Here is a 25,112-nt window from a genome sequence, read left to right as displayed (position 1 = left end):
CCGGGCTGCCAGAGGGAACTGGTTTGTTTTGTCTTCTGCCTGCACTGGGCTGGAGCCCCTTTCCTGCTGTTTTGCATAGTGACGCTAATTCTGTCCTCTCTCCACTGGGGACCCTGGGCTGTGGGGCTGGGGTGGGTGGGAGGGAGTCTTCACTTCTCCCCCCAGCTGGGTCTCTTCCCTCCTTGGGCTCCCCCTGGCTTTACCCACAGGCCCCTTTATGAATACCTCATGTCACCAGCTTTCTCTAAAACTTCGACGCTTTTGTTGCCAGACTCACTTGAGCAGTCAGACCTGCCCAGCCTCCCCCCCCCGCCCCCCCCCCCAACCGGAGCTGTCTTTCACTCCCAAAGGGAGTGTGCCTTCAGGGGCTTAGGAGGCAGAACCCACGCCCACCCCCACCCCTGAATCCCCTTCGGCTCTGCTGTTCTTGGGTCACAGACCACGTCATCCTTGACGTGACCTCCCGTGACGTCCCCTAGGCCACTGATCTGGGTGAGGATGGGGAGTGATAAACACCCCAGGCCTCAGTGGCCTTATCTGTAAAATGAGCATCGTGAAACCTGTGTGCGGGTAGGGCATTGAAGCAGATGTGTATTCTCTGAGTGATCAGATGGCACAATGGTCTTTTTCTTTAAGTGCACAGTTCTGGGAATCTAGTACTACTCCCGTAAACAACTGTGCTCTTGGAAACTCACGGGGCCGTTCTGCCTTGTCCTATAAAGTCGTGATGAGTCAGCATCGATTCGATGGCTGTGAGTTTTTGGGGTGAGTATAAACCCCACTCAGGGCCATGGGGCCAATTCTGCCAGAGCAGAGCTGTTCCTTAGGGCTTCTGAGTCTACATCTTCACGAGAGCAGCCTCATCTTGCTTCCCTCGGAGGTGCAGCTGGGTTTGAACCACTGCCCTTCCAATTGGCAGCCCAGTGCTTAACCCACTACACTACTAGGGCTCCTGAATACATGTATTAAAAACAAAACAAAACTCACTGCTATCGAATCAATTCTGAGTCATAGCGACCCCACAGGCAGGGTAGAACTGCCCTGTGGGTTTCCAGGTCCATGCGTTACAGGAGGAGACAGCCTTCACGTTCTCCTGTGGAGGAGCCAGTGGGTTTGAGCTGCTGGACTTGCAGTGAGCGGCTCGACGATCAACCGTGTGCCACACGCAGGTCATTGGTACCTGCATAGATGCGTATAATCACCGTCCCACTCGGGGCACCGAAATGGAGTCACGCACGTTTACTGGAGGTGCAGCGAATATTTGTGAAGTGCCTTTGAAATGTCCTTTAAGACGGATCGAGCATGTCCATGTTCACTTACAGGACCCCAGCAACCCCCTGGGAAGGGGTCGCACTACCCCCACGTTACAGGCGAGGGAAACGGAGGCTCAGGGCAGACACCATGAATGGCCAAACTCCCATCCAGTTTTTCTGACTTCAACCCAGCATCTCTACTATGACCCGGCTGCCTGCCTGGAAGGGGTTCGCATCAGGAAGATGTGGAACTAGAGAAGGTGGGAGAGGAGGAGGGGAGGGGGAATCTTGGGACAACTCAGGTCACCTTCAATGTCTGTAATGAAGAGGTTTGCTCTGCCCCCCAAGTTCCAAAGGCTAGAGGCCCTCCCACCTGCGAACAGGGCCTGGAGGGTAAGGCCAGTGGACCACCCCCCAACCCCCAGCAGCCAAACCTTGGGGCTGCTCCCCTCCCCCCACCCCAGCACAGCCCCAGGCTCCTGGGTGGGCATATGCGCGACTGCCCACTGGGGGAATCCAGCCCAGTCCCCCGGGGCAGGGGTTTAAGCAAGGCTGGTTCCTCCTCCATTCTAGCTTGACTTCCGGCAGGCTGGCTGCAGGTGCTGCTAAGGCTGAGGTGATCTGGCCCGGGGACCTGGGTATTTTTCCAGAAAAATCAGAGAGGAGAGAGAAAACAAAACAACACTTGAAATACTGCTGCTGTTTCGGGTCACAAGCAGGTAGCGACTGTCTCTTAGCAGAGACCTGGCCTCGAAGGCCGTCTCAGAATCCTCCGTCTGGGGTCCATGCTCCCTCCACGCCACAGCGGGACCCAGAGCCTGCCTCCGTGACATCCCAGGGTGGCCCAGGTCTCCAGACTGCGCCCCAGTCTGGCACCCTCCACTTCTACTCTTAAAATCTTCTCGAACAATAAACCTTCCTCTGGGACATCGCAGCTGCACCTCCTACAAACCTCTATCTGAAAACTGTAGTGACGGCTGAGAAAAGCACGTTCAGTCCTGAACTCGCGTTGACTGAGATCTATCTCTAAATGCAATTTGTGTGCGTGTGTTTTGTGTCTTTTTTTAAAAAAAAATCATTTTATTGGCGGTTTAAACAGCTCTTACCACAACACATACATGCACCCATTGTGTCACGCACATTTGTACATTTGTTGCCATCTTCATTTTAAAAACATTTTCTCTCCATTTGAGCCCTTGTGCATCAGCTCCATTTTCCCCCTCCCTCCCCACCCCCCTTTACTCATGAACCCTTAATAATATACAAATTTTTTTTTTCATGTCTTACACTGACTGATGTTTTCCTTCGCCCACGTTTCTGTTGTTCATCTCCCTGGGTGGGGAGGGGCTGTTATGCGTCCACCCCTCCTCCCCCACCCCTGTTCTTCCCCTAACCTCCTGGGTATAGTTTTTTGCGGCTGTTGTTGAGAATGGACGCCAAGTCAACAGCCTCGCCGTGTACACTGAATGGCGTCCCTGGCCGGTGCGGTCATTCCCACCATCCTTCTCCCTCATCGCCCCCCCCCCAACCACCACACACAACCTGTGGGTCCTAGCTAATCTCTCTGTTTGCGGTTGTTTCCATCAGCAGAGCTCTTTAAAGAGGCAGATAGACATTCTTTACTTGGAAAACCCAAAGTAACTAGTGAAGTTTGGTTTGTTAAGAACACACTGGAGGGGGGGGTGTTTGGGGTCATAGGGGTTAAAGATCCCAGCTTTAAAGGGATGACCTCAGGCCAGAGCCCTCTGCCCCTCAGGGATCCCCATGCCCCACACCCCATGCCTCCTCCTGTTGCCCCTCCACCCACGCTGACCGCGGGCCGGGCCGTGGCTCCTGGTCCCCACTTCCCGGGTGGTCCCCCCACTGCCTGAGCTCCCTGGCTTCCTTCATGGTCCTGTTCACTGCACATGTTGCCGCTGCGGAGGCTGGTGAGCTGATTCCCATTCACCACTGCACAACGCCCACCCTCATGGGACTGGGAACTGGCCCCGGAGTGTTTTCTTGGCTGGGGGATCTTTACGGAAGCAGACCTGCCAGATCCTTCTACAGCAGAGCTGAGCTGCTGGGTGGGCCCAAACTGCCGGCCTTCGGTTGCACCCGTGTAGCTCCACAGGCTGTACCGCTCTGTGTGTATTTGTCTGCTGTGGTCTCCCTCTTGCCAGAGGGCTGTGAGAAGGGAAGGGATCCTGCCTTCTGCTGATCGGGTGCAATGTCTCATAGGATCAGGGTGACGGGAACTGGTTCAGTTAACACACACACCGGAAAAGGAGCCATGGAACGAAGAGCTAAAGGCACAAACAACCATTCGCAAACCTGAGGCCAAGAGCCCACTTCCACTCCTGGTGGGTCACAGCAGGACTGTGCCCTGAGGCTTTGCAATGGCCTTTTTTCAGATCGCCAAGCCTTTCTTCCGAGGCACTTCTTGGGGTGTGTGAGCTGCCAATCTTTAATAACTGGATGCCTTAACAGTTTACACCATCTAAGGATAAACCCACAATAAACAAACTCATTGTCACCGATCCGCTAAGACAGAATCAAACTGCCTCTTTGGGTTTCTGAGACTTTAAGTCTTTGAGGAAGTAGACAAACTCATCTATCTTTCTCCCTCTAAGTGGATTCGAACTGCTGAGCTTGCAATTAGCAGCTCAGTACTCACCCCACTAGGCCACTAGAGCTCCTTATCAATACAACTCACCACCACAGAATCGATTCTGAGTCATAGTGACCCTGTAGACAGGGTAGACCTGCCCCTGTAACGCTTATGGGAGTAGAAAGCCTGATCTTTCTTCCACAGGGTCTGGTAGGTTTGAACTGCTAACCTGACACTTAGCAATCCAACTCATAGCCCCTTCACACAGGAGGGCTCTGATTTTATCAAAAGACCCAAACCAAAGTCAAACTCACTGCCATCGAGTAAAACTGCCCCAGTGGGTTTCTGAAACTGTAGCTCTGTATGGGAATCAGGTCTCTCTCCCTCAGAGTAATGGGTGGTTTTGAACTGTTGCCCTTGCTGGTCACAGCTCAGCTATGCCATCAGGGCCCCCTGCTGTCTAGGCGCAGGCCTAGGTAAAAAGGAGAGGTTCTTTCCAGCTGACAGTATCAGGAAAGCACCCCAGACTTCCCACAACTGCTGGAAATACCTTGGCCCGGCTTTCTTTTTCAATGGGACTCTTTCCTTGGGGAATCGTCCCCAAAGTGGAATTGACTGAGCATACCTAGCGGTGGCTATGAATGACTAGAAACTTGCAGACACTCGGAGACCCCCCACCAGTGTAAACAACGCTCCCAGCTGTACACACGAGGGCCCCACTTCCTTCATGCCGAAGCCCTCTGGCTGCATCCTGTGGCAAACACGGAGGTCCAGCCGCAAAGAGGAAGTGAAAGTTCAGGGGACGCTGAAACGTGACATACAAATGGGAAGGCTGGTAGGGCTTGGTCCACTGCTCAGCACCCCAGGTTGTTTGCTCTAACCCTTTTCCTCGCCTCGTAAACCCGATCTGTGCACACCTCTGGGGCCGAAGCTCCACCTCCCCACCTTCAGGGAACATCTTGGCCTGTCCCGCTAGCTCTGCCCTGAATGCCACTGCCTGCCTAGATGAGCTTCCACGGCTCTTCTACGAGCGAAAGAGTACGGGCCCTTGGACAGCTAGGCAGCTATCACTTCTCAACCTGTGGGCTGCGGCCCCTTTGGGGGTCGAACGACCCTTTCACAGGGGTCACCTGAGTCATAACAGCAGCAAAATGACAGTGATGAAGTAGCAATGAAAATAATGTTATGGTTGGGGCGTCACCACCACATGAGGAAGTGTACGAAAGGGTCGCAGCCTGAGGAAGATGGAGAACCACTGGCTAAGATGATAGGCTGTGGGCACTCAGGGTCTTCAGCTGGGAGATGGGGCTCATGCCCCCCTGTGACCCAGCACAAGGCCTGGCCCAGGATGGGCACTCAGAAGTCTTCACCTCCTTCCCCGCCTCCCTTGGGAACCTCACGGTATGGTCTCTGGAGACCCTGACCAACTCAATGTGCTGAGACCCACTCGAACTCGTGTAAAGGATATTGGAAATAAGGGGAGGTCGAGGATGGCCCAGGAAGAGTGTCAGTCTCTGAGCTCAATGAAGTAGGACCCAACTGGAGGCAACAGGGCTCTATTGACCACAGGTGAGTGAGGAAGGCTCCCGTCAGGCCCTCTGGGGCTGCCCCGAAGGCCAGGGCAACCTGCAAGAGGTCGCCTTGGGAGCACGTGTGATCTCCCCTCTGAGGCCCACAGAACCCCCAGATGGTGTAGTCTGGAGATGGAAAGGACTCCAGCTGCCCTGAGAAAAATGGCACCCAAGCTACGATAGGGCGTTCTTAAGGAAACCCAAGGTGACACATATGTGGGGGTGGGGGTAGGGTTCATCCTGAGTCCTTTTATTTTTTTTAACTCATGACTCACTTTTTTTCTTTTGCTCAAATCTTTTCAAAACAGTTTCATCAACATAGAATTCCCATATAATCCCATTCAATAGGTTGATCATAGTAAAAGGAGACGTGCCATCACCACGACCACCGATTTCCGAACATTTTCTTCTTTCTGTGCTCATGACTATTAACTCATTTCCCTCCAACTTCCCTCATCACAACCCCAAGAAGTGATTCACCAGCTACAGTCTCTGTAGGTTTACCAATCCTGGCTTTCACATGCAGAGAGGCATCAGAAAGGACCAGGAGCAAGAACAAGCTGAAACGGAGAACAAGTGTCACCAGAGGAGCCAATCCCAGCCTCTCCCCATGGCCAACGCCAACACAGAGGCGTTGGTAGCACCGCTTGAACACAGAGGACACGAGGATCTGGCTCCAGGTGGTCACTCAAGAGTGGGTGACTTCATAGCACCGGAGGGAAAATCCCAAGTCTAATTAAAAAAAATGTTTCTTCCCACTAGTAATAAATTATTTATGCGGTCCCCCAAAAAAGTGCAAACCGAGCAAGAAGAGCCCAACTTCCACGGCTCATGCATGGGTACCCTTCTGCACTTCCTGCTTCCGGTCTTGTGGTTGCCACAGTAACCCCTTTGTAAAGGTGTATCCCTACCCCAGGGATCCCCAGCATCCTCTACTCAATAGCAGAGGATATGGAGGGAAAAGGTGTCCACTCCCCACCCAATGGGTCCCACCTGCTCTGGGCAGTAACCTGCGTCAGTCAGCCCTCCCTCGTGCCCCACCTCCTGTGGCCATTGAGATGTCCCCAAGGCCGGCCTCTGCTGTGCTCAGTCCTCATGGGAGCTTTGTTGTTAGGGACCGTCAAGTTGGCTCTGACTTGGCAACCCGGCCCTTTCCTGCGCCAACCTCGCGCTCCCTGTTGGGTTTGAGCCCATTGCGATTGCCGCCGTTGTGTCACTCCGTCTCCTGAGGACCCTCTGCCTTTCCATGGCTCTTCTGCGTTACCAAGCATGATGTCCTTTTCCTGGGTCTGGTCTCTCCAAAGAACGTGCATCTCACCCCCCACATTCCAAGGACAGTCCTGGCTGTACGTCCCCCAAGACGGCCAGCAAGTCACAGTCCCTTCAATAGTCACCACCAACACCAATACTTCAAATGCATCATTTCTTCCCCAGGCTTCTACATTCGTCCTTGACCTTTCACATGCATATCAGGTGACTAAAAACACCTTGGCTAAGGTCAGGTCCACGGTAGTCCTCAAAGTGACTATCTATCTATCTATCTATCTATCTATCTATCTATCTATCTATCTATCTATCTATCTATCTATGTATTTGCTTCCGAACACCTTTACGAGGTCTTTGGCAGCCTATTTGCCCAAAGCCATTGTTTGGGGTCTTAACTGCTGTTTCCATGAGCGTTGATTGTGAATCCAAGCAAAATGAGATCTTCGGTCTTTTCCCAAACTTGGATCTTTGGGGACACTCCTCATCCGTTGGTGCTCTCAATATCCTGCAGGGAGAACAACTCCCAGCGGTCTCGGTATCCTCTCAGCAGATCACACATTGCGGTCACCTGTTGGACAATGATTTGGGAAGGATGGGAGAAAAGGGAGCGCTATCTTCTGGTCCTAAAAGAGGGACCTGGCAAGGCCCTGTCTCTCAGGGACACGGGACTGTGACTTTTCAACGTTTGTTGCCAACGGTGTAACACTAGAAAGGCGTGCTTGCTCTGCCATGAGGTCAAGGGCTAAATGTTCTTCAGCTAAGGGACAGAAGGTTTAAACACCAGTGAGTGTGTTCCTTCCTGCCCTCACCCCTGGGTGTTCTCCAGATGCTGAATGGCCCGACTCTGGAGATCAGAAGGCTGGAAGGCAGCAATCCCAGCTTCTCTCGGTCTGACTTTGCTCTGCGGTGCATACTGTGGCATGTCCGTGGGCCACTCTCACTTGGGAGTTGAGAGAAATCCATCTGGCCCTGATGGGAGGACAAGGGACCCTGTGATCAGGGGGTTCCTGAACTCTGTTAAAATAACAGAGTACCAAAAATATAATATAATAACAGAGTACCCACACAATCCTTGAATGCTATAGCTTAGTGTGAAAAGAAGAGCAAGCCTGTGGAGATCTGCTACCTGGGCCGATAGCTCACCCAAGTCCGCCTCTCTGAGCCTCGGTCTCTTCTGTAAAATGAGATGATAGCAATCCCTCCTTCACTGGATGGCCAGGATGAGCTGATGGGAGAATCGTAAGCAAACTCTTTGCATGCAACCAGATAGGCTCGTTACGAACATGAAGAGTAGAAAGAAGAGGCAACTTCCACGACTGCCTAGGGTGTGTCTCGGGGTTCTCCACGCCGAGTTCCAACACTGGGGAGGAGGTTCAAGACGCCAAAGGCTCTTCCAATTCTGAGATGCTCTCACACGAGCAGGCCTGAGGATCCAGGATGTTGCATCTTGGTTTGCAGGTCCAAGCAACAAGGGTTGGTCCTTTGCCCCACTGGCCTGGGGCAGAGCGATGGTGTGGGGTCCGTGCCCTCGAAGGAACCGTGGCTGCACAGTGGTTAAGTCCTGGGCTGCTAACCCAAAGGTTGGTGCTTCAAACCCACCAGCCACTCCGAGGAAGAAAATGTATCAGTCTGCTTCTGTAAAAATTACAGCCCTGGAAACCCTGCGGCACAGCTCTACTCTGTCCCGTAGAGACAGACACCTTGTGTTGGAATCCAGTCAATGGCTGTTGTTTGTTGTTGTTGTTAGGTGTGACTCTATGTACAACAGAACACAACACTGCCGGGTCCTGTGCCATCCTCCCAATTGTTCTCATGGCTGAGCCCACTGTCGCAGCCACTGTGTCCAGCCATCTCCCTAAGGGCCTTCCTCTTTTTCGTTGACCCTCCACTTTCCCAAGCATGAAATCCTTCTCCAAAGACCAGTCTCTCTTGGTAACACGTCCGAAGGACATGAGATGCAGTCTCGCCATCCTTACCTCTAAGGAGCATTCTGGTTGTACTTCTTCCAAGACAGATTTATTTGTTCCTTGGCACGCAATGGCAGGGCATATGATGACATATAAAGTGCCCTCTAGTGGTCAGTACCAGCACTGCACCCAGCCATCCCCAGCCAAGAGGCGGGATGGTGGAAGGAGATAAGAGGTCAAGGTGGAATCTGGGTCTGGACCATACTCAGGATCTACTGGCTGTTCTTGTCCCCCTTTTTGACAACACACACATTCTCTCTGCAGGGAGGAGAGGTCTGGGGGCTGTTTGTTCTCTCAGGGACCACCCATCCTTACATAGGGCCCCACCTTTGGACTTCCTCCTCCTGGTGGACAACCAACCCTACAGAGCTTTGGACTCGGTCAGCTAGCACTCCCTTCTACCCATCCCCCTTAAAGGAGGACAGATGGGGGTGGTCCTCTCAAGCAGGGAGCCTGGATGCACATGGCTCCTGGGGCTGGCGCCAGTGAGGAGGGGAAGGTGACAAGCCCAGGGGACATGACCTCTGGAGAGGAGCTGGAACAGGACGAGTGGGAGGCGGTTGTGCATTACACATTAGCACAGGCCCTGCTGTGGTCCATACATAAATGTATAGAGCAAACAGCCAAGGGGAGGGGCAGGCAGAGAGCGGCCAGGTATAAGTAGGGCCCATGAGGGACCCAGGCCAATATCCCAGGACCCAGCTCCCCCAGCCAGCTCACATCCAGCTGCCATGGTTGCAGGTTAGCATGCGGGAAACTGCCTGGATTGATGGTGTTCAGCGGGGAAGTGGTGGGCCCTATCTAGGATGGAGGAGCTACTTCTCGGGTTTGGGGATTGCGTGCAGACCAGGCCGGCTGTAAAGCCGTCTCTCTGCATCCCAGGGGGCTGCAGGAGGGGTGGACCCAGGCCGGGCGGGCAGGGGTGCAGGCAGGCCCCGTGGCCTCTTGCTCTCCTTGGCTCCCTCGTGTCGCTCCGCAGGCTCCCGGATCTCCGTGCTCTTGGCCTTCGCCCTGCTCTGTCAGCCCTGGCCTCCCGAGGCAAGCGCCTTCCCCGCCATGCCCTTGTCCAGCCTCTTTGCCAACGCCGTGCTGCGAGCCCAGCACCTGCACCAGCTGGCCGCCGACACCTACAAGGAGTTTGTAAGCCCCCCTACCCGCCCGCCCCCACTCACCCCCAGCCCCAGGCACTGGGTGGAGGATGGGCGGGAAGGGGTGAATCAATCCATGCCCGCTGCCCCAGGTACTAGGAGGAAACTGACCAGCTCGGAGGCCTTTTAACCACCCCAGACAGAGCCGGGGCAGAGGTGGGGGTGGGGGTGTCGTACAGTAGTGCTGAGCTGGGACTGGGTGTATCCCTCCACCAGGAGCGCGCCTACATTCCGGAGGGCCAGAGGTACTCCCTCCAGAACTCCCAGGCCGCCTTCTGCTTCTCTGAGACCATCCCAGCGCCCACCGGAAAGGACGAGGCCCAGCAGAGATCCGTAAGTAGCCCCTTTGGTGGCACGTGGCCCTCGCTTCCCCGGGGCCCGCCGGTACCCACGCGCCTCGCCCGGCCCTGTGTCCGCAGGACGTGGAGCTGCTGCACATCTCGCTGCTGCTCATCCAGTCGTGGCTGGAAGCCATGCAGTTCCTCAGCAGGGTCTTCACCAACAGACTGGTGTTCGGCACCTCGGACCGCGTCTACGAGAAGCTCAAGGACCTGGAGGAAGGCATCCAGGCCCTGATGCAGGTGAGGGGCGGGGTCCCAAGCCCGCGGGAGGAAGAGAGGAAGCTGGTTTCACTGAGGACAAGAGGGTCTCCTGACAGCCTGGCCTTGACCCAGGAGTCCTTTTCCTCCCTTGTTCTCCACTGGGACCCTTTTCACTTTGCCAGTGGGAGGTGGGGTCAGGTGGGGGGTGAGCTGGCAGGGTGGGGAGGGAGGACCCAGCCCTGAGCCTCTCCTCCGCCCCTTGCCCCTTGGCAGGAGCTGGAGGAGGGCAACCCGCGCGACCGGCAGATCCTCAAGCAGACATACGAGAGGTTCGAGACAAACTTGCGCAGCGAGGACGCGCTGCTCAAGAACTATGGGCTCCTGTCCTGCTTCAAGAAGGACCTGCACAAGGCGGAGACCTACCTGCGGGTCATGAAGTGTCGCCGCTTCGTGGAGAGCAGCTGTGCCTTCTAGCTGCGGGGCATGCGCCCCCCCCCCCCCACCCAACCACTTCCCTGGTCCTAATAAAACCATGTTGCATCATATTGTTTGAGCAGGGCTCATTCTGTGAGGGGAGTGGGACACTGGTGAGGGGGTTGTTGGGAAGGCTCCAGGTCTCCTGGGAGCCAGAGTGGCTGAAATATAACGGACCCAGCTGGGTCACTGAGTCCGTCCAGGTCCCTCCTTGCTGGACACTCAAAGGTCAGGAACACCTTACAAATACTCGAAAACCTCTCTGCCTTTCCCAGCAGCCCCAGCAATGCTATACCCAGGCTCCTCAAGAAATGAAAGGGTGACAGGCTACTAAGTGCAAGATCAAGATGCCCCAACGTGTCACATCAAGAGAAAACAACGAGTGGCCATAGAATGATCAAAAACCCAAACCCACTGCCATGAAGTCGATTCGGACTCAGAGCACTCCTACAGGACAGGGTAGAGCCGCCCCTGTGGGTGTCTGAGACTCTTAACTCTTTACCGGAACAGAAAGCCTCATCTTGCTCAGGTGGAGTGGCAGGTGGTTTCGAACCACTGACCTTGCAGTGAACAGCCCAACACATGACACTGGGGCAGACGTGTTTAGGGGAATACACTCTCAACCCAACTACTCTTGACAAAAAGGGGCTGAAGAGGAAGCCTGATCATGGTGACCTCGTGTGTCAGGTTAGCTCAGTGCTCCACAGGGTCCTCTTGGTGGACTTTCCTTAAGTGGATGGCTAAAGCACTTCTGGGTGGGCATGAACCAGCCAACGGTGGTGCGACCCTCCCACCGCCAGGGAAGAATTGCAAAAGGGACTGGGGAGAGCACAACCGGAGTACTGGGATGGAGAAGTGTTGAGGGCCAGCAGGGGCCAGGGAGTAACCGTGAGTGGCGAGGGCTGGTGGAAGGGAATGCTGTCACAGCCACCAACACACCGCTTTTACCTTTGAACGTGGTAAGGGGGTGTAGACCAAGTCAACCATGAGGGCTGAGACGCCAGCCCAGGCGGCACCCACTCCACCATGCTGCGTCCCCAACTTTCGGACGCTTCAAGGACATGTAACAAACATTTAAACGTCAGCAACCTGTGCGCACGGAAACCATTCTTAGACACGAACGCAGGCCACCTCCAACAGAGTGATCTCTAAGCCGTCAGAGGCAATTTTGTTGTGCGAGCAGTGAGCGGGTTGAGACCACTTCGCCTAAATAAAGGAAAGAATTAGACCTTAAGACTCAGCTTCCTCAGCGGAACAAGAAGGGGTATAGATTTATCTCCTTAGAAGTGTCAGGTGTGGATGAAATCAAATGAGGTTTCTGAAATGCATCAATCAAGAATGTCATTTAAATGAACAACCCAATAAAATATTCATTTTAAAATTGCGGCAATTTTCAAGTTTAAAAAAAAATGGTGGCAATTTCTAAGTTTTCTGGTGTTCGATCTTTTCTACAAAGATTTCTAAGCACTTACTTATAAAGCACATTCTGTCCAGTGACATGGTGACATTGTTTATTCCCAATGCCCTTCAGAGAGTAAGGTTTAGAGCTAAGTGTTTAGTCTCCTAAGCCCTTTGGCTAAGTGACTCTTGTGTGTCCTCTGGTTGATTCTGACCCACAGCGACCCCACATGACAGAACAGAACTGCTCCCTAGGGAGCAGATCTGACTGTTTCATACACATCTGACTACTGTCATCGATTCTAACTCCCAGCGTCCCTTTGGGTAGCAGGGTAGAACTGCCCCGGGAGGGAGGGAAATAGGTGGGGAGTATGTGTGGTAGATATGACTTTTGATGGTCCTCAGTGGTTGCCCGGGATTTCGAACTCTGGCTTTGGAGTTTATTCGAATCATAGTCATGATGAACACCAGTATGATTAATAACAAAAGCTAATGCTTACAAATACACTTGGCTTTACAACTGCTGCCGTTTCTTTCTAATTATGATCCTCTGAGGTAAGCTCTATGGTCGAGATAGCAAGAGGTCTCACTGAGTTCTGCTGGAGCGCAAACTCTGAGAGGTTTGTTTGGTTTCAGAGAAGATTCTGAAAGTCAAGTTCAAGCAGGTACCACGCCCAGGGGGTAATGGGCTGATCCAGAGGACTGCAAAAGCAAGTACCTACACTTTCCTGGATTGTGGGCCATAGGACAAACGTTTCATTGCTGGGGCGGGGGGGGAGGGGGTTACTGAACCCCATAGGTTCCCAAACTTATTTGGTCTACTGCCCCTTTATCAGAAAAAAAAAATCACGTCAGAGCCCCCTGGCAATGAAAAACTATTGTACTGCATCCCACAATTGAGGGTACCGGGTGGGAATCTTTTGTAGGACTCCAGGGGTGCCGCCCCCGGATGGTTTCATTTCACATGCCGCCCCCACCCCTGGCCCACGGGGGATGGTAGGGCCACTGTGGGCAACACTGGTTTAGAGTAAAAGTAGATCTCTCCCCCTCCTGGAGATAATCAGGGTAAGTGCGGGCTAGCTGTTCTAACGTTCAGAGTACGCTCCGAATGACTGAGATACAGTGAAGGCAGCTACCCTTAGGAGGTTGGGCAGAGGCCAACTTATACAGCGGGGGGGAGTGATGCCATAGGACCCTGTATGCTTGGAGAAGTGACAAGGACGAGCAGCTAGGGCCCTGGTTGTGTGGGTCCCTGGGGAAGGAAGGGAAACTGAGGTTCTGAGGTTGCCAAGGCCCAATTCTGAGAGGCTGGGGAGGGGGCAGTTGGGCCAAAGTACTGAGCTCTCCCAGCTGTAAGCCAGAACTCAAGCAAGGGCCACCCTATCTGGACCAACACCTGAGGCAGTGGCTGCTCCCCCAAAGGTCCCCAGCAGCCTGCCTGGGGAGCCGGCTCTGTAAGACTATCTGTCAACAGCGACACCGTGTGGCAGTGAGGAGGAAGGACAGTAGCAGGCTAAGGTTCAAGGCTCTCCCTACTGGAGAGAGGAAGTCTGAGCAATCCCACCCCGGTCTCCCCTCTTCTCTGGATCTGTGGGACCGTTGCAGACCTGACAGCGCTGCCTCCGTGATGTCAAATAGTGGGAGACGCTTCAATTTGGGGATAGCGTTTTGCAAGATCGGACAAGAGACTTTTAGCCTCCCCTCAGTCTCCCCGGGAAGCTTTCCTGATCCGAGTTCGGCGCTCTTTCCCGCCGCAGAGGAGTTAACCTGCATTTATCATTTATCATTTCCCGTTCACTGGCTCTCGCTTCCCTGACATAAGCTGTGTAGCCCTATTGCCCTGTGTGTGTAACTGCTGAAACCAAAGGAGATGGACCGACACCACGGCTGCAGCAGTGGGCTCAGGCACAGGAATGCTTGTGAGGACGGCGCAGGACGGGCAGTGCTTCATTCTGTGGTGCACAGGGTCACTGTGGGTCGGAACCGACTCAACGGCACCTACCACCACCACCCCTTGTAAATATGCTCCCTTACTACCTCATGTGTTCATTCCAAAACTGTGAGTAGCTTGCCTCACACACACAGTAGGGCTAGTGTATCATTAATTCCACCGTCACAAAGTTAAGTCTGCCTCATAGTGACCCTATCTCAAAAAGAAAGCCCAAACCAAACTCACAGCCATCAAGTAGACCCAACTGCCCCTGCGTTTCCAAATTGGTAACTTTTTATAGGATTAGAAAGCCCCACCTCTCTCTCTCCCAAGGACCAGCTGGGGCTTCAAACTGCTGTCTTTGCAAGTAGCAGCCCCACACAGGGCTCCCCCCACGGGGCAGAGGAAAGCTGCTCAATAGGGTTTCTATGGCTGTAACTCTTTACTACACAAAGAGGCTGCCACATCCCTCTCCGTGAGATCCTGGCTGGTGCGTTCAAACTGCCATTATTTGGGGGATGCGGTTTCTTGCAAAATCAAACAAGAGATTTAATCCCACCTCAGTCTCCTCCGGGAAGCATTCCTGATGGCTAGGTGCTCTTCCCCGCCAAAGGAGGCCCCATGCCCTCCTCCTGCCCTCGTTTCCCGTTCACTGCCCCTCGCTTCCCTAACACGCGCTGTGGAAGGTGGGGCTGGTACTCTGTCCATCGCTTGCCCCTCTCCTCACATGTGTAACCATGGAAAACACGAGTGTAGTTTGTCTTTGATGCTGTGTCTTCTCCCAGGCTGGGATGTCATGTCAGGTGGCGGCCATTTCTTTCGAAGTCTCATGTGCTGTTCTGGGGGCAGGCCGAGCAGGGGCCCTGTCCCTCTAATGAACCACTGTCCAGAGCGAAGTTGTTTATGCTGCCAAGCTGGCTCTCTTTCGTGGAAATTGTACTCAAAGTTCCGACGTGCAACCGTGTTTACCTTTGGAGCTTACTTGGCACAAGCCCTCCTCAATGACATGGCAGCAAGGTGCAGTCAGCTATGCTAACTCTTCCTTTAGCTTCTCCAGCGTTTCAGCAGCCCATACAAGACTGTTTGCGGGTAGGGGTGGGGTGAGGTGAGTATCTGGCTGGATGGTCCTCATGCCTCCTCTGGGGTGAACAATCCAAAGAACAAAGGAGGAAACTGGATCGCATCGAGTCACCCCAGAACTTTCCTCTTGGAGCTTCAAAGAACCCATTTGCAGACAGATCAAAGTACGTGCTTCCTGACAGAAAGGAGGCGTCCACACTGGCACTCTGCCCTAAGGGCCTGTGTGGAGCAGACACTCACGGGTGATCACTGCCATGGGTTGGGGACTGGAACCCAGGGTTATTTGGGTCCCTGACCCTGAGGCCTCTACCTGCCAGTTGGGGGCAGGGCTCCAGGCGAAGGGTGCTGCCTGTGTGACCACAGATGGGTTGTGATCACACGCTCAATGGTTACTGAGGTGAAGCCTAGCCAGTCAGAGGCCCTTTTGCCAAAGCTGCCACACGGGCTCCAGCATGATAGCCTCAGCTCAGAGCTGGGCGCTGGCATTCCAGAGGTGAGCAGGGGAATGTAAAGACGGGGGTCCCTACACTACAGAACTAGCTCCAAGGCAGTCAGCAGAAAACTATGAGAAATGAATTGCATTTGAAATCATTTTATTTCGTTTCTCTTCAGTCTGATGCTTGGGGGCCATATGTGGTTTGGGGGAACAAAAGGCAGTAGGAATGGAAATGGGGGAGGCATGGGCAGGAGCCTCTCTTTTTTGAACTCAAGGGAATGGATTAAGCAGATAGCAAGGAACAAAAGGCCCTTCCACGCGCTGAATACTGAGACGGAAATTCCTAGAGAACTTGAACAAGAAAGCTGAACTTGGAGGCGGCTGGGATACCGTGGACACAGGCCCAGAGACTGTGTCGGCACCACTACGGAACACAGAGTAGCAGCCCCACTTGGGCTTCGCCTGAGCTCTCAACTAAGCCCAGACGAAATCTCTACCAGTGACCATTTCTGTTTAACACGTTTCTGCTTGCTCAACAGCAGACTGGTTTTCCTCCGCTTGGTTGTCCGCTTTCGGCCTGTAGGCCGTACTCCGTGTCTTTATTCTGCAGGGCCAGTAGCTCAAATACAGTGCTATGATGGCAACCCCCACTCCCAGGGCAACGCTACTGCTGATGATGATAATGATGAGGAAGAGAGTGGGGTTGAAGTCTTCAGCCAGTCCTGCCCAAGCACAGAAGACAGGGAGATGGGGAAGCCCGACAGCCAGAGAATCATCCCGCCCCAACTCCCCAGGTCCCCGCACAGTCCCCTCCTCCGCAGTCCACTAAAACCGCCTCCCCTCTCTGTTTTAAGAACTCCATCAAATACCCCCACGCCTACCCAGGACTGAGGAGAAGGCATCTGCATCCCCTTGAAGGACGACAACAGCTATGTCTTTGCTGACAGAGCCCAGCTGGTTGGTGGCCTTACAGCAGTAGGTCCCAGCATGATTCTGCATTGCCTTCTGCGGGAAATCAAGGTCGAAGACCATCCCATTCCAGGTACACACCAAACTTGGAGTTGGGTTTCCCTTTGGGACACAGGCAATCATCTGCTCTGTCCCTTCCACCCATGTCTGATTGCCAGGACAGCCAGATTCCTCAAACCGTGGTTCGTCTGCAAGACAGAGCAGCCCCCAGGAGCCCAGCTGGGTGACCTCATTCCCTTCCTCCCTCCCGCCTTCCCTCCCACAGCTTTCTTTCCTAGGGGAGGCCTGGGTGCTTCCCGCGTGAGCCCATGCTCCTGGACTTCCTTTCCCAAGTCTGCCAGGCTGTTTTCATGGGCTAGCACTAGGTGGCACCACCACGCTGTCAGTGGTGACTGAGACCTTGCTGCCTCTCCCTCCACTTTTTGGACTTCTCAAAATGGAATTTTGCATAAGCCCCAGGTGTCACGTGTTAGATTTCAGCCATCACTGAGCCTGCACAGGAACTCCTACTGCTTTTCTTTCTGTCCCGCTTCCTCCTCATCTTTCTCCCCACGCTCACTCCTAGACCTTCTATGTGTTTTGGGTAAGGGAACCATGGCAACTCGAATACGGAAGCCATGGGCCAAGAAGTTCCCTGGAAATGGGAAATTAACGGTGTCTTGTCTTGATCCGAAGTCTCAAGTCTCTACTCACAGAAGACATGGAGCTGGGTGTCAGTGGTCTTCATCAACCGATAGCCTTGTGCCACCACGGAGGCCTCGCAGGAGAAATTCCGGCCATCGTCTTCCTCCCTGGCTGTCAGTGAAATCCAGGCAGGCTCCCCGGGGGCAGGGAGGTATGGGGCTCCCTGAAGTCTCAGAGTAGGGCTGGGAGAAGTTAACACATGCCCTGAACATGTCACATTAACTTCTGTGCCCACCAGGGGGTAGGATTCGTTGATCTCCAGGATTGGTGGAGGGAAGTCTGCAGGAAAGGAGAGAGAACAGCATGTCTCTGGCTGCCTCTCCTGGTCTTCTTGCTGCTAATGCGCCCCCCCCCCTCTTTAGGTCAGCAGATGGGGGCGCAAAGAGGCTGGTGCATGGCTGGTTCTGCCAATCCTACGCAGCAGGAGCCACCAGGTGGGCTGAGGGGTGGAGAGCTGCTCTGGCAGCAAGCGCAGCTGGTACCCATGTGGCTGCACCTCTACTGCGAGGGCATGCGATGCCTGCATCTCTCTGGTCCTCCTCAGCACAAGTACCTGCCCCTTTCTGTAAGTAGGTGGCCTGAGAAAATGGAGGTAAAGGCTGGCTAGAACTACTGGTTCAATGGCCATGCCCAACTGTTCCACACACACACAAAATTACAACTAATTTAGTTGTGCTTACCTTGCAAAGGTAAGCAAGGCTAGCTATGGTTGAATGCCCAAATCCGTACTGTGGCAGTTATCCGCGGCACGGAGCGCACCCAGGGACTGGAAGAAGCAGGTCACTTACTGTAGACATACACCAGCTTGCTTGTTTTCTGCTCCTTTGGACCCAGAGATACAAAGCAGGACAACTCCTGATCACCAATCTCCATGGCCCGAACGGTGGCATTGGCCCACGCTGTGTCTCCCTCCCAGGACAGGAAGGGACTCAGCTCCTGGTCCCCCAGGAATACGGAGAACGTTACCGCTTTGGCTGGAAACACTCTATCCACCTCGCAGCTCACGCTCTCTGCCATCCCAACCTCCAGTAGTGGAAGGACCCAGATCTGGGGGTTCTGAGAGAATTCTGCCAAGAAATGAAGAGGAGAGAAGTCATGGTAAGCCAGGTGCCAAGGGAGACGTGACAGGAAATGTGACGCAGGAAAGGAGCGGAACTAAAAGGCCCCTCCCACCCAGGCTGAGGTGGAGTTCAAGTACCTTCACACCTTTACCCCAAACCAAGCCGGACCTCAGTCCCAAAGGCCAAAGACAGAGGAGAAAAATGATCCTCAGGAGCCCTTCCATGACGAGAAGGAATCGGACTCACCAAAGATGTGGAGCAGTTTGACGGCGGAGCTGGTGTGAAAGAGCCCTCCCCCTTGTGAACTCAAGTTCAGTTGTGCATGACAGGAGAAATTGCACCTGTCATCCACCCTCTGAGCTCTGAAAGTGACCATGACTTCAACTTTGGGGGAGGCCGTAGTCCAGCTCCTGAAGTTCTCCCGATACAGCTCTTTGTTGTCCTGGAGCACTGTAAGGCTGAGCTTCTCCAGGGGTGTGACACTGGGCACATGGCACTTCACTGTAACGTCTTCATCCACAGCCACCCACTCGGGCTGCAGCTCCAGGGCCACAAGCGCCGGTGGCTCTTGAAGACAAAACAGGTGCGACTTGATGAGAAATGGCAGGAAGAAATGAAGTAGGACAGGCAGTTCGTAAAAGAAGGGGAGTACTCTCTTCAAACTAGGATGTCAACGTTAATTCTTCCCCGCCCAGCCGTAGCTGACAAAGTGAAACCCCAAGAGACCCAGGTTTGTAAACTGAGAGTGAACTGAACAATAACTAGACCGGGAAAAATGATTGGTCAACACGCTGCTCAAAACTGAATTTCCTCCTCCTACAAAGGCGTTTTGTCTGTGGTTCCCTGTTCTTGGACACATAAGAATTGGAGGCAAAGAAATGTGGATTTGGAGAAGTTTGGGGCCAGCTTGCTCCTCACAGGCTCCAGCGCCCCCATCCACTGACTACGGAAAAAACAAAATTAAAAAAAACTGAATTTCCTCCTTAGAAAACAGCAACCAAATCATTTTACCAACAGAGTCAGATACAACGATGCCCCACTCAGAGATGGCAGCCAACCAGGCAACCGGAAATGCACATGCTTTCCCCGGTGCTGGCAATAATCCAGTCTCTCACTTCAGGCTCTTGAGAGGGCTCACTGCCTCTTTGGAGTCTCCCATTTCAGTGCTGGCTCATAAATGTTTCCATTTTGATGGTCATTCCATTTCACCCAAATTTTAAACATTGAATTTGTTCCAGTTTCCCTTCACTGACCATGATTAAACCAGTTTGAGCTGGTTCAAAACTCTGCCTTCACTCATCTGACCAACAGTCTCCACTTTCTGTCACCCCGTCCTAAATGGGACAAGTTTATCTTTTGTACATCAAGGTGACTAAATCCAGAGTCCAGAAATGTGACCACAGAGCCCCCGCGTTGGCTACACCCTAGCCCACCAAGATTCAACCCCCAGAGACCACACTACTTCTCATAAGCCTATCTTTTCCAATGCTCTAGGCCCACCTGAAAGACCCTCATCACCCACCTCTATCGATTCAAACGCTCCCCATTCTGCAATGTGAAAGGCTGTTCCTTGTCCATGGGGCCTTCTCTGAATGTGAGCACACAAGACCCTTCTGGTCTCCAATCTGTTCGCAGTCTCAGAATGTGTAGCAAATAATTCAACACTCATTTTGAAAGCATTTTTTGATAATTTAGAATGGAGCATTATCAGCAAATGCCTCCTATATTTGGACATGTCCTCCACGACATCTGAATCCCCTCTATGGTCTGCTCCTTATTTAAACCCTGACACATGCCTTCACCAAAGGGAAACAGAAGTAATTGATTCTAGAAATTCTACAGTATAAAAGAAATGAATGGTTGAATCATCTCCCCTAAAAGAACCCCGTCTCATCCTCCTCCATATCCATATCCATATCCATATTCATATTCTCTCCCTCCCCAACCCTACTCACGATACACAGAGACGCCCAGACTCCTGGACCTTTGGATTCCTGCACAGGAGAAGAAGCATTGCAGGATGGAATTCTCTGTGATATTCTCCAGGAGAAACTCCTTCCACTGAGGCCCTTTGCCCAATTGGGTTTTCTTTAAGATGGTCTCAATCCCACTGGGTCCCGGATCTGGACAGGTGGTGCTACAGTTGACCACAAGGGACTGTCCAAACTCCACCAGGGCCTGGTCTGGCCAAACCGAGACCTCAAACAGCTCTTCAGTGACCCCTGAAATGATCAACCACAAATATCAAACCCTCTGGTGAGGTCAAGGAAACACAAAAAAAGATACAGAACTCATTCTAGGTAGTGATAGGTGAGAGAGCAGGGAGTCTGCCCTAAAAAAAAACAACATTAAAAAGGGACACCTCTTAGCAGGTGAGAGCCCTGGTTCTGCCACCATGCCCTAGATTGACCTTCTTTCTTAGGGATCTTAAGTTCTCCATTAGTGGAAACTAAGGAGTCATTGAGAATGACATCCAGGAGGCTGTTCTCTTCCTAAATTTCCAGAATTCTTGGAAGTCCCCTAAGACGGGCTGGTCGGGGCCCAGAAATAGAAAATCCCTGAGCAGAACAGTTATGTTACTTAAACCTCAAAGCTGTGTTTCTCTCAAATCGTGGTCTAAGAGTTTACTGCCCTAGATCACTTGAAAGGCTCATACAACTACAGATTCCCAGTTCGCCTCACACTGAGTGATTATGAACTTCTAAAGGTGGAACATGGAAACATGCAGGTGAACAAAACAAGCATTTGTGGTAAAATTTATGGACACTAAACTCTGAGAATCACTGACCTAAAGATGACTCCCAAGGGCATCCCTTCCCCAAGAAATTTTCCACCTCTTCTTTTTAGATGGAGACTGCTCCATTTTTGCTTTGACACTAAGGCAGCAAATGTTTTCAGATGCTTAAGAGTTTAGTCTGGAAGGGACAAAAGCCAGTGGGACGGACAGGCCATGGGGAGGGTTGGTAGATTGTTTGGGTTGCTGAATGCAAGAATTATTATCTGAAATGTAAACTCACATTTAATTCACAATAAAACGTTTTTAAAAACAAATTTAGTCTCTTAGGGAAATCTACTTGGATTCCTTGAAAGTGCTATCAGGTCAAGCAACGTTGACTGATGTCATGGGTGAGGTGCACATTCTCCTGAAGGCTTGACTGCAGGTCCCCTGGAGCTACTCCATCCCGACCCTCCACTTCCTCTCCTGACCACCAGTCTCCTCTGGGAACACACACCTCTGGGAGCAATGGTCCCACCAGGGTTCCAGTTCCTCTCTTGCCGTTGAGAGTATCTATTCCTCATGGTGAACTATACACCCTGTCTTATTCATACCCTAGTGTAGCTTGTCATGACAAGCATCAAAGAAGTAAAAATATTTTCAGTAGAAAAAATACAAAACCATTCTGGGGCATCAGGAGCCAAGCAGAGACAGTCAAACTCCTTAGGAGGGTTCTGAGCATTTCTAATTCCTATCCAGACCCTGAATTTGGGTTACCCCAATTATAAGATAGAGATGCCTGAAGATTTAGTGTCCTAGAGATCCAAGAAGTCAACATCTTTCCCAAGGAGCCAGATAAATGATTAAGTGTTCCCCCACTCAGAAATCCCCACCCCCACCCTCACTGACCAATATGTGCCTCAGTACATATTGGCTGAAAAAACTTTTTTCCCAAATAGCCTTACCTACCTGAGTACAGGATCAAGGCCAGTAGGGCCCAGAAGCCAAACAGAAACATTTCTGTTCTTTTGAGAAGTGCCAAAAGCTGGAGAGGAAGAAAAGAGAGAGCAGTGTTGAAGAAAGGGGCAAAGGGAATGGAGAATTCTTTGTCTGATCGCCTTAAATGCCGACCTCCCTCTTGAAGCCTCGCATCGCATAACGCAACCAGCAGGGGCACCAGTGAGAGAGGTGCACTAAAGGGACATCCTGTATCTACTTCTGCTTGGTCTATGTGCACAGCAAAAAGACGGGGTACATATGAGAAAGCGTCTTTGATGGAGAAAGATTTTTCTATGGCATTGTAGTACACATCTCGGTATCCATATTTCCACTACTGAATCAACAGAAGCTGGGTGCTGGCATGGGGACATGAAAAATGGGGTTCACAAAGGTGGAATCTGACAGTATTTATCTGGCACCGTCCAGTGAGGTCTACTCCTGACCCTCCTTGCAACCCTCTCCGTTCTCAGCCCCACTACAAGCCAAAAGACTCCGCTCACTGTCGAGTAGATGCCAGCTTAGAGCAAACCAAAGGGACCCGATAGGTCAGGAAAGAACTGTCCCTGTGAGTTTCCCAGAGTCTTTACCGGAGTGGAAAGCCCCGTCTTTTCCCCAAGAAGCAGCTGATAGTTTCAAACTGCTGACCTTTCCATCACAGCCCAAAGCATAACCACGACACCTCCAGGTCTCCTGCATCCCCACCACAGCATACCCTTAATCTGTTCTATTATTATGTTATAACACACATCGCCTTTAATACATTTTCATTTGCTTATTAAGCCTGGAATTACTGTCTAGCTCCCATCTCTGGACTCATACAAGCCCCACCCTTGTTTTGCTCGGTAATGGACCTCAAGAGTGTCTGTAAGTATTCAACAACTGTGAATGACTGAATGAACTAGATGCATCATTTACATTGGGGGGGGGGGCAGCAGTTGTCTACCACCATGTGAAAGGCCCTTGCTTGGAAATGGTATACAAACATGACTCTTGTGTCCTCAGTACAACATGAAGGCTTTCAAAAGCAACGGCATTTAAAATGTTAAAAATACCAGTGATAACATAAAAACAGCCTAAATTCCCATCCGTAGAAGAATGAATGGATAAAGAAACACAAAACGGAACGCTATACATCACGATAAAACAACGACAGAACCACACCAGTGTCCCCTGGACCTAGAGAACAGCATGCTGAGTGACAGGAACCAATCCCACAGGGCTGATGTATGAGACGTCTGTCATCAGAACTAAGATAAAGATTTGATGACAGTGAAGAGAGTTCACCTGAAAAACGGTTTCTGTGGACTGGCAATTCCTGCCCGGTTCCTATACGCTGTTCCTAGAGCCAGGCTGCCGAGGTCACTGCCCGCCATTAGATCTGTCCATCCTGTATTCAGCAGCCTCTAGACCAACTAGAGTCAGAAGAAGAATCCAGTTTGAAATCTCAGCCCCCTGGACCTCGCCAGCATCACCACGGTCAGGATTCCTTTTGCCGGCACGCTCCCAGGCTCCTGGACCTTGCCGTCCAGAGTGTGTTGCACAACGAGGCCTCCGCCATCGCCGCTCAGGTCTCTTCCCTCCCTTGTTCATGGGCAGCAGTTGTCGGGGAACACAGAGAGGCAGTGAGGGCCATGGTTGGGGTCTGGTCCTTGCTCCAGCTCCCCTGGATGCTCTGATGGAAGATGACCAGCCTCACCCGACATCTCACAGACTGTACTTGATGGTCTTGACATCCTTCCTGCTAGCCCAAAATGTTTAGTGCAGTAGAAGCCACCTGAAAATGCAGGATTTTCCATGGAATATGACATCATCATCTGGGACATGTGGACGGGATCCCAGTCCGGTGCCTCTGTAACCTCAGCAAAAAGAGCCAGAAGCCACACTGCTCAGGATTCAGACTCTTAAAAGGGACAAACCCATGTCAGTGGGGAAGCTTCCAGCCTGGCCCCTGTAATGTTGCTCACAGACCTGTGCTTTCAGGAAGAAGTCCCAGATAGATTCCTCATCCTCCTCGTTGAGAGGGTCAAGCAGAGGAAGGCTCAGCCACACCAGTGCTGTAGGAAGGTGGAGTTTGTTGGGGATGTACCACAATTTCTCATTCTTGGGGGGATTCTGAAAACAGTGTAACTGGACTCTGTCCAGGCGATGGAAGTGGGGACCTTCAAAGTCTCAACTGCTTTTCTCCTTACCTGGACCGGGTGGTCCACCTGCATACCCTCCTTCTCTCGGAATGCATCCTGTATTGCATAGTCCCCAGGGAGGAAGATGAGGATGAGGTGGAGAAGCTACTTCAACAATTCACCTCTCAGCTCCTCAGTCTGAATCAGCTCCAACACCTCATCCTGCACTCTGCCACCTTCCGCGATGACCACCTCCACCAGCTGCTCGGAAGCTTGCAGACCCCATTGAAGACCCTCAGAATAAGTCATTGTAGGCATATGGATCATGACTTGACATACCTGTCCTCGTGTCCCTGCACCAGGCATATAAGGTCCCTGAAGCTGAATGGTGTACGCAGGGCAGGCTTCAATAACGAATTTCTCTCTGCTCTGCTGAACAAGGTCTCAGCCACCCTAGTGGACCTGGATTTAGCTGACAGTGGCATCCTAGACTCTGAACTCGGTGCCTTGCAGCCAGTTCTGAGCACCTGCCCTCAGCTCAGAACCTTGATGCTCTGGGGAAATCCAGTGTCCATGGCTGTCCTACAAGACCTGCTGGTTCACACTGTCCCAAGGTGCAACTTTACCTTTCTATAGCTTTCCGTCCTTCTGCATTGATAAGTGGGCCACCCCGGAACCCTGCACTGGGGTACTCTTGAAGAGGTGATGGGGGAGCTGAGGCTAACAGGCCCCACTCAGTAAGCTTTGCTCACAGGACTTGTCGTAATGTTTGGGGTGCGCAATCTGCATCCAAACAGACAACTAATGCCAGGCCTCTTCTTTGCCATCTGTTCTCAATCGTAACTTCTGCCTCGGGATCGCAATGCCAGTTTTGAAAGACTAGTGTTCCCTAAATTAGAGTGGTTTTA

At 52.3% G+C, this 25,112-nt stretch overlaps 2 protein-coding genes and 1 non-coding gene across 3 annotated transcripts; 2 read left to right on the top strand and 1 right to left on the bottom strand.

Moving 5' to 3' along the window:
- Window positions 1-9,110: 9,110 nt before the first annotated feature.
- GH1 (growth hormone 1) lies at window positions 9,111-10,811 on the top strand. The gene is made up of 5 exons (XM_075559680.1): window positions 9,111-9,206; window positions 9,530-9,787; window positions 10,012-10,128; window positions 10,215-10,376; window positions 10,611-10,811. The coding sequence occupies exons 1-5, from the start codon at window positions 9,111-9,113 to the stop codon at window positions 10,809-10,811; spliced, it is 834 nt and encodes a 277-aa protein (XP_075415795.1).
- A 5,357-nt stretch (window positions 10,812-16,168) lies between these two features.
- On the bottom strand, window positions 16,169-24,513 carry LOC142458766 (intercellular adhesion molecule 1-like). The gene is made up of 9 exons (XM_075559679.1): window positions 24,387-24,513; window positions 24,053-24,138; window positions 22,055-22,130; window positions 20,325-20,591; window positions 18,616-18,936; window positions 18,097-18,375; window positions 17,318-17,587; window positions 16,575-16,812; window positions 16,169-16,382 (listed from the first exon to the last, which is right to left on the bottom strand). The coding sequence occupies exons 1-9, from the start codon at window positions 24,511-24,513 to the stop codon at window positions 16,169-16,171; spliced, it is 1,878 nt and encodes a 625-aa protein (XP_075415794.1).
- Window positions 19,181-19,314, top strand: LOC142460596 (small nucleolar RNA SNORA38). Its single transcript, XR_012786774.1, has one exon. It is a non-coding gene; the product is annotated as a small nucleolar RNA SNORA38 (small nucleolar RNA).
- Window positions 24,514-25,112: the final 599 nt, after the last annotated feature.

This window comes from Tenrec ecaudatus, chromosome 10 (assembly GCF_050624435.1).
Source record: "Tenrec ecaudatus isolate mTenEca1 chromosome 10, mTenEca1.hap1, whole genome shotgun sequence".
NCBI classification, from domain to species: domain Eukaryota; kingdom Metazoa; phylum Chordata; class Mammalia; order Afrosoricida; family Tenrecidae; genus Tenrec; species Tenrec ecaudatus.
Note: the sequence above shows the minus strand (reverse complement) of the source record. Positions and strands in the feature narration are given on the sequence as shown.

Excerpts from the sequence above, each read along its gene's own strand:
- LOC142458766 (XM_075559679.1), bottom strand. The coding sequence starts at position 24,513 with ATGACTTATTCTGAGGGTCTTCAATGGGGTCTGCAAGCTTCCGAGCAG. Across the intron at positions 20,592-22,054 it reads GGCCTTGATCCTGTACTCAG|GGGTCACTGAAGAGCTGTTT; the intron begins GTAGGTAAGGCT and ends TGATCATTTCAG. Across the intron at positions 18,937-20,324 it reads TCTGGGCGTCTCTGTGTATC|AGCCACCGGCGCTTGTGGCC; the intron begins GTGAGTAGGGTT and ends TTTGTCTTCAAG.
- GH1 (XM_075559680.1), top strand. The coding sequence starts at position 9,111 with ATGGCTCCTGGGGCTGGCGCCAGTGAGGAGGGGAAGGTGACAAGCCCA. Across the intron at positions 9,207-9,529 it reads AACAGGACGAGTGGGAGGCG|GGGGCTGCAGGAGGGGTGGA; the intron begins GTTGTGCATTAC and ends TCTGCATCCCAG. Across the intron at positions 9,788-10,011 it reads CCGACACCTACAAGGAGTTT|GAGCGCGCCTACATTCCGGA; the intron begins GTAAGCCCCCCT and ends TCCCTCCACCAG.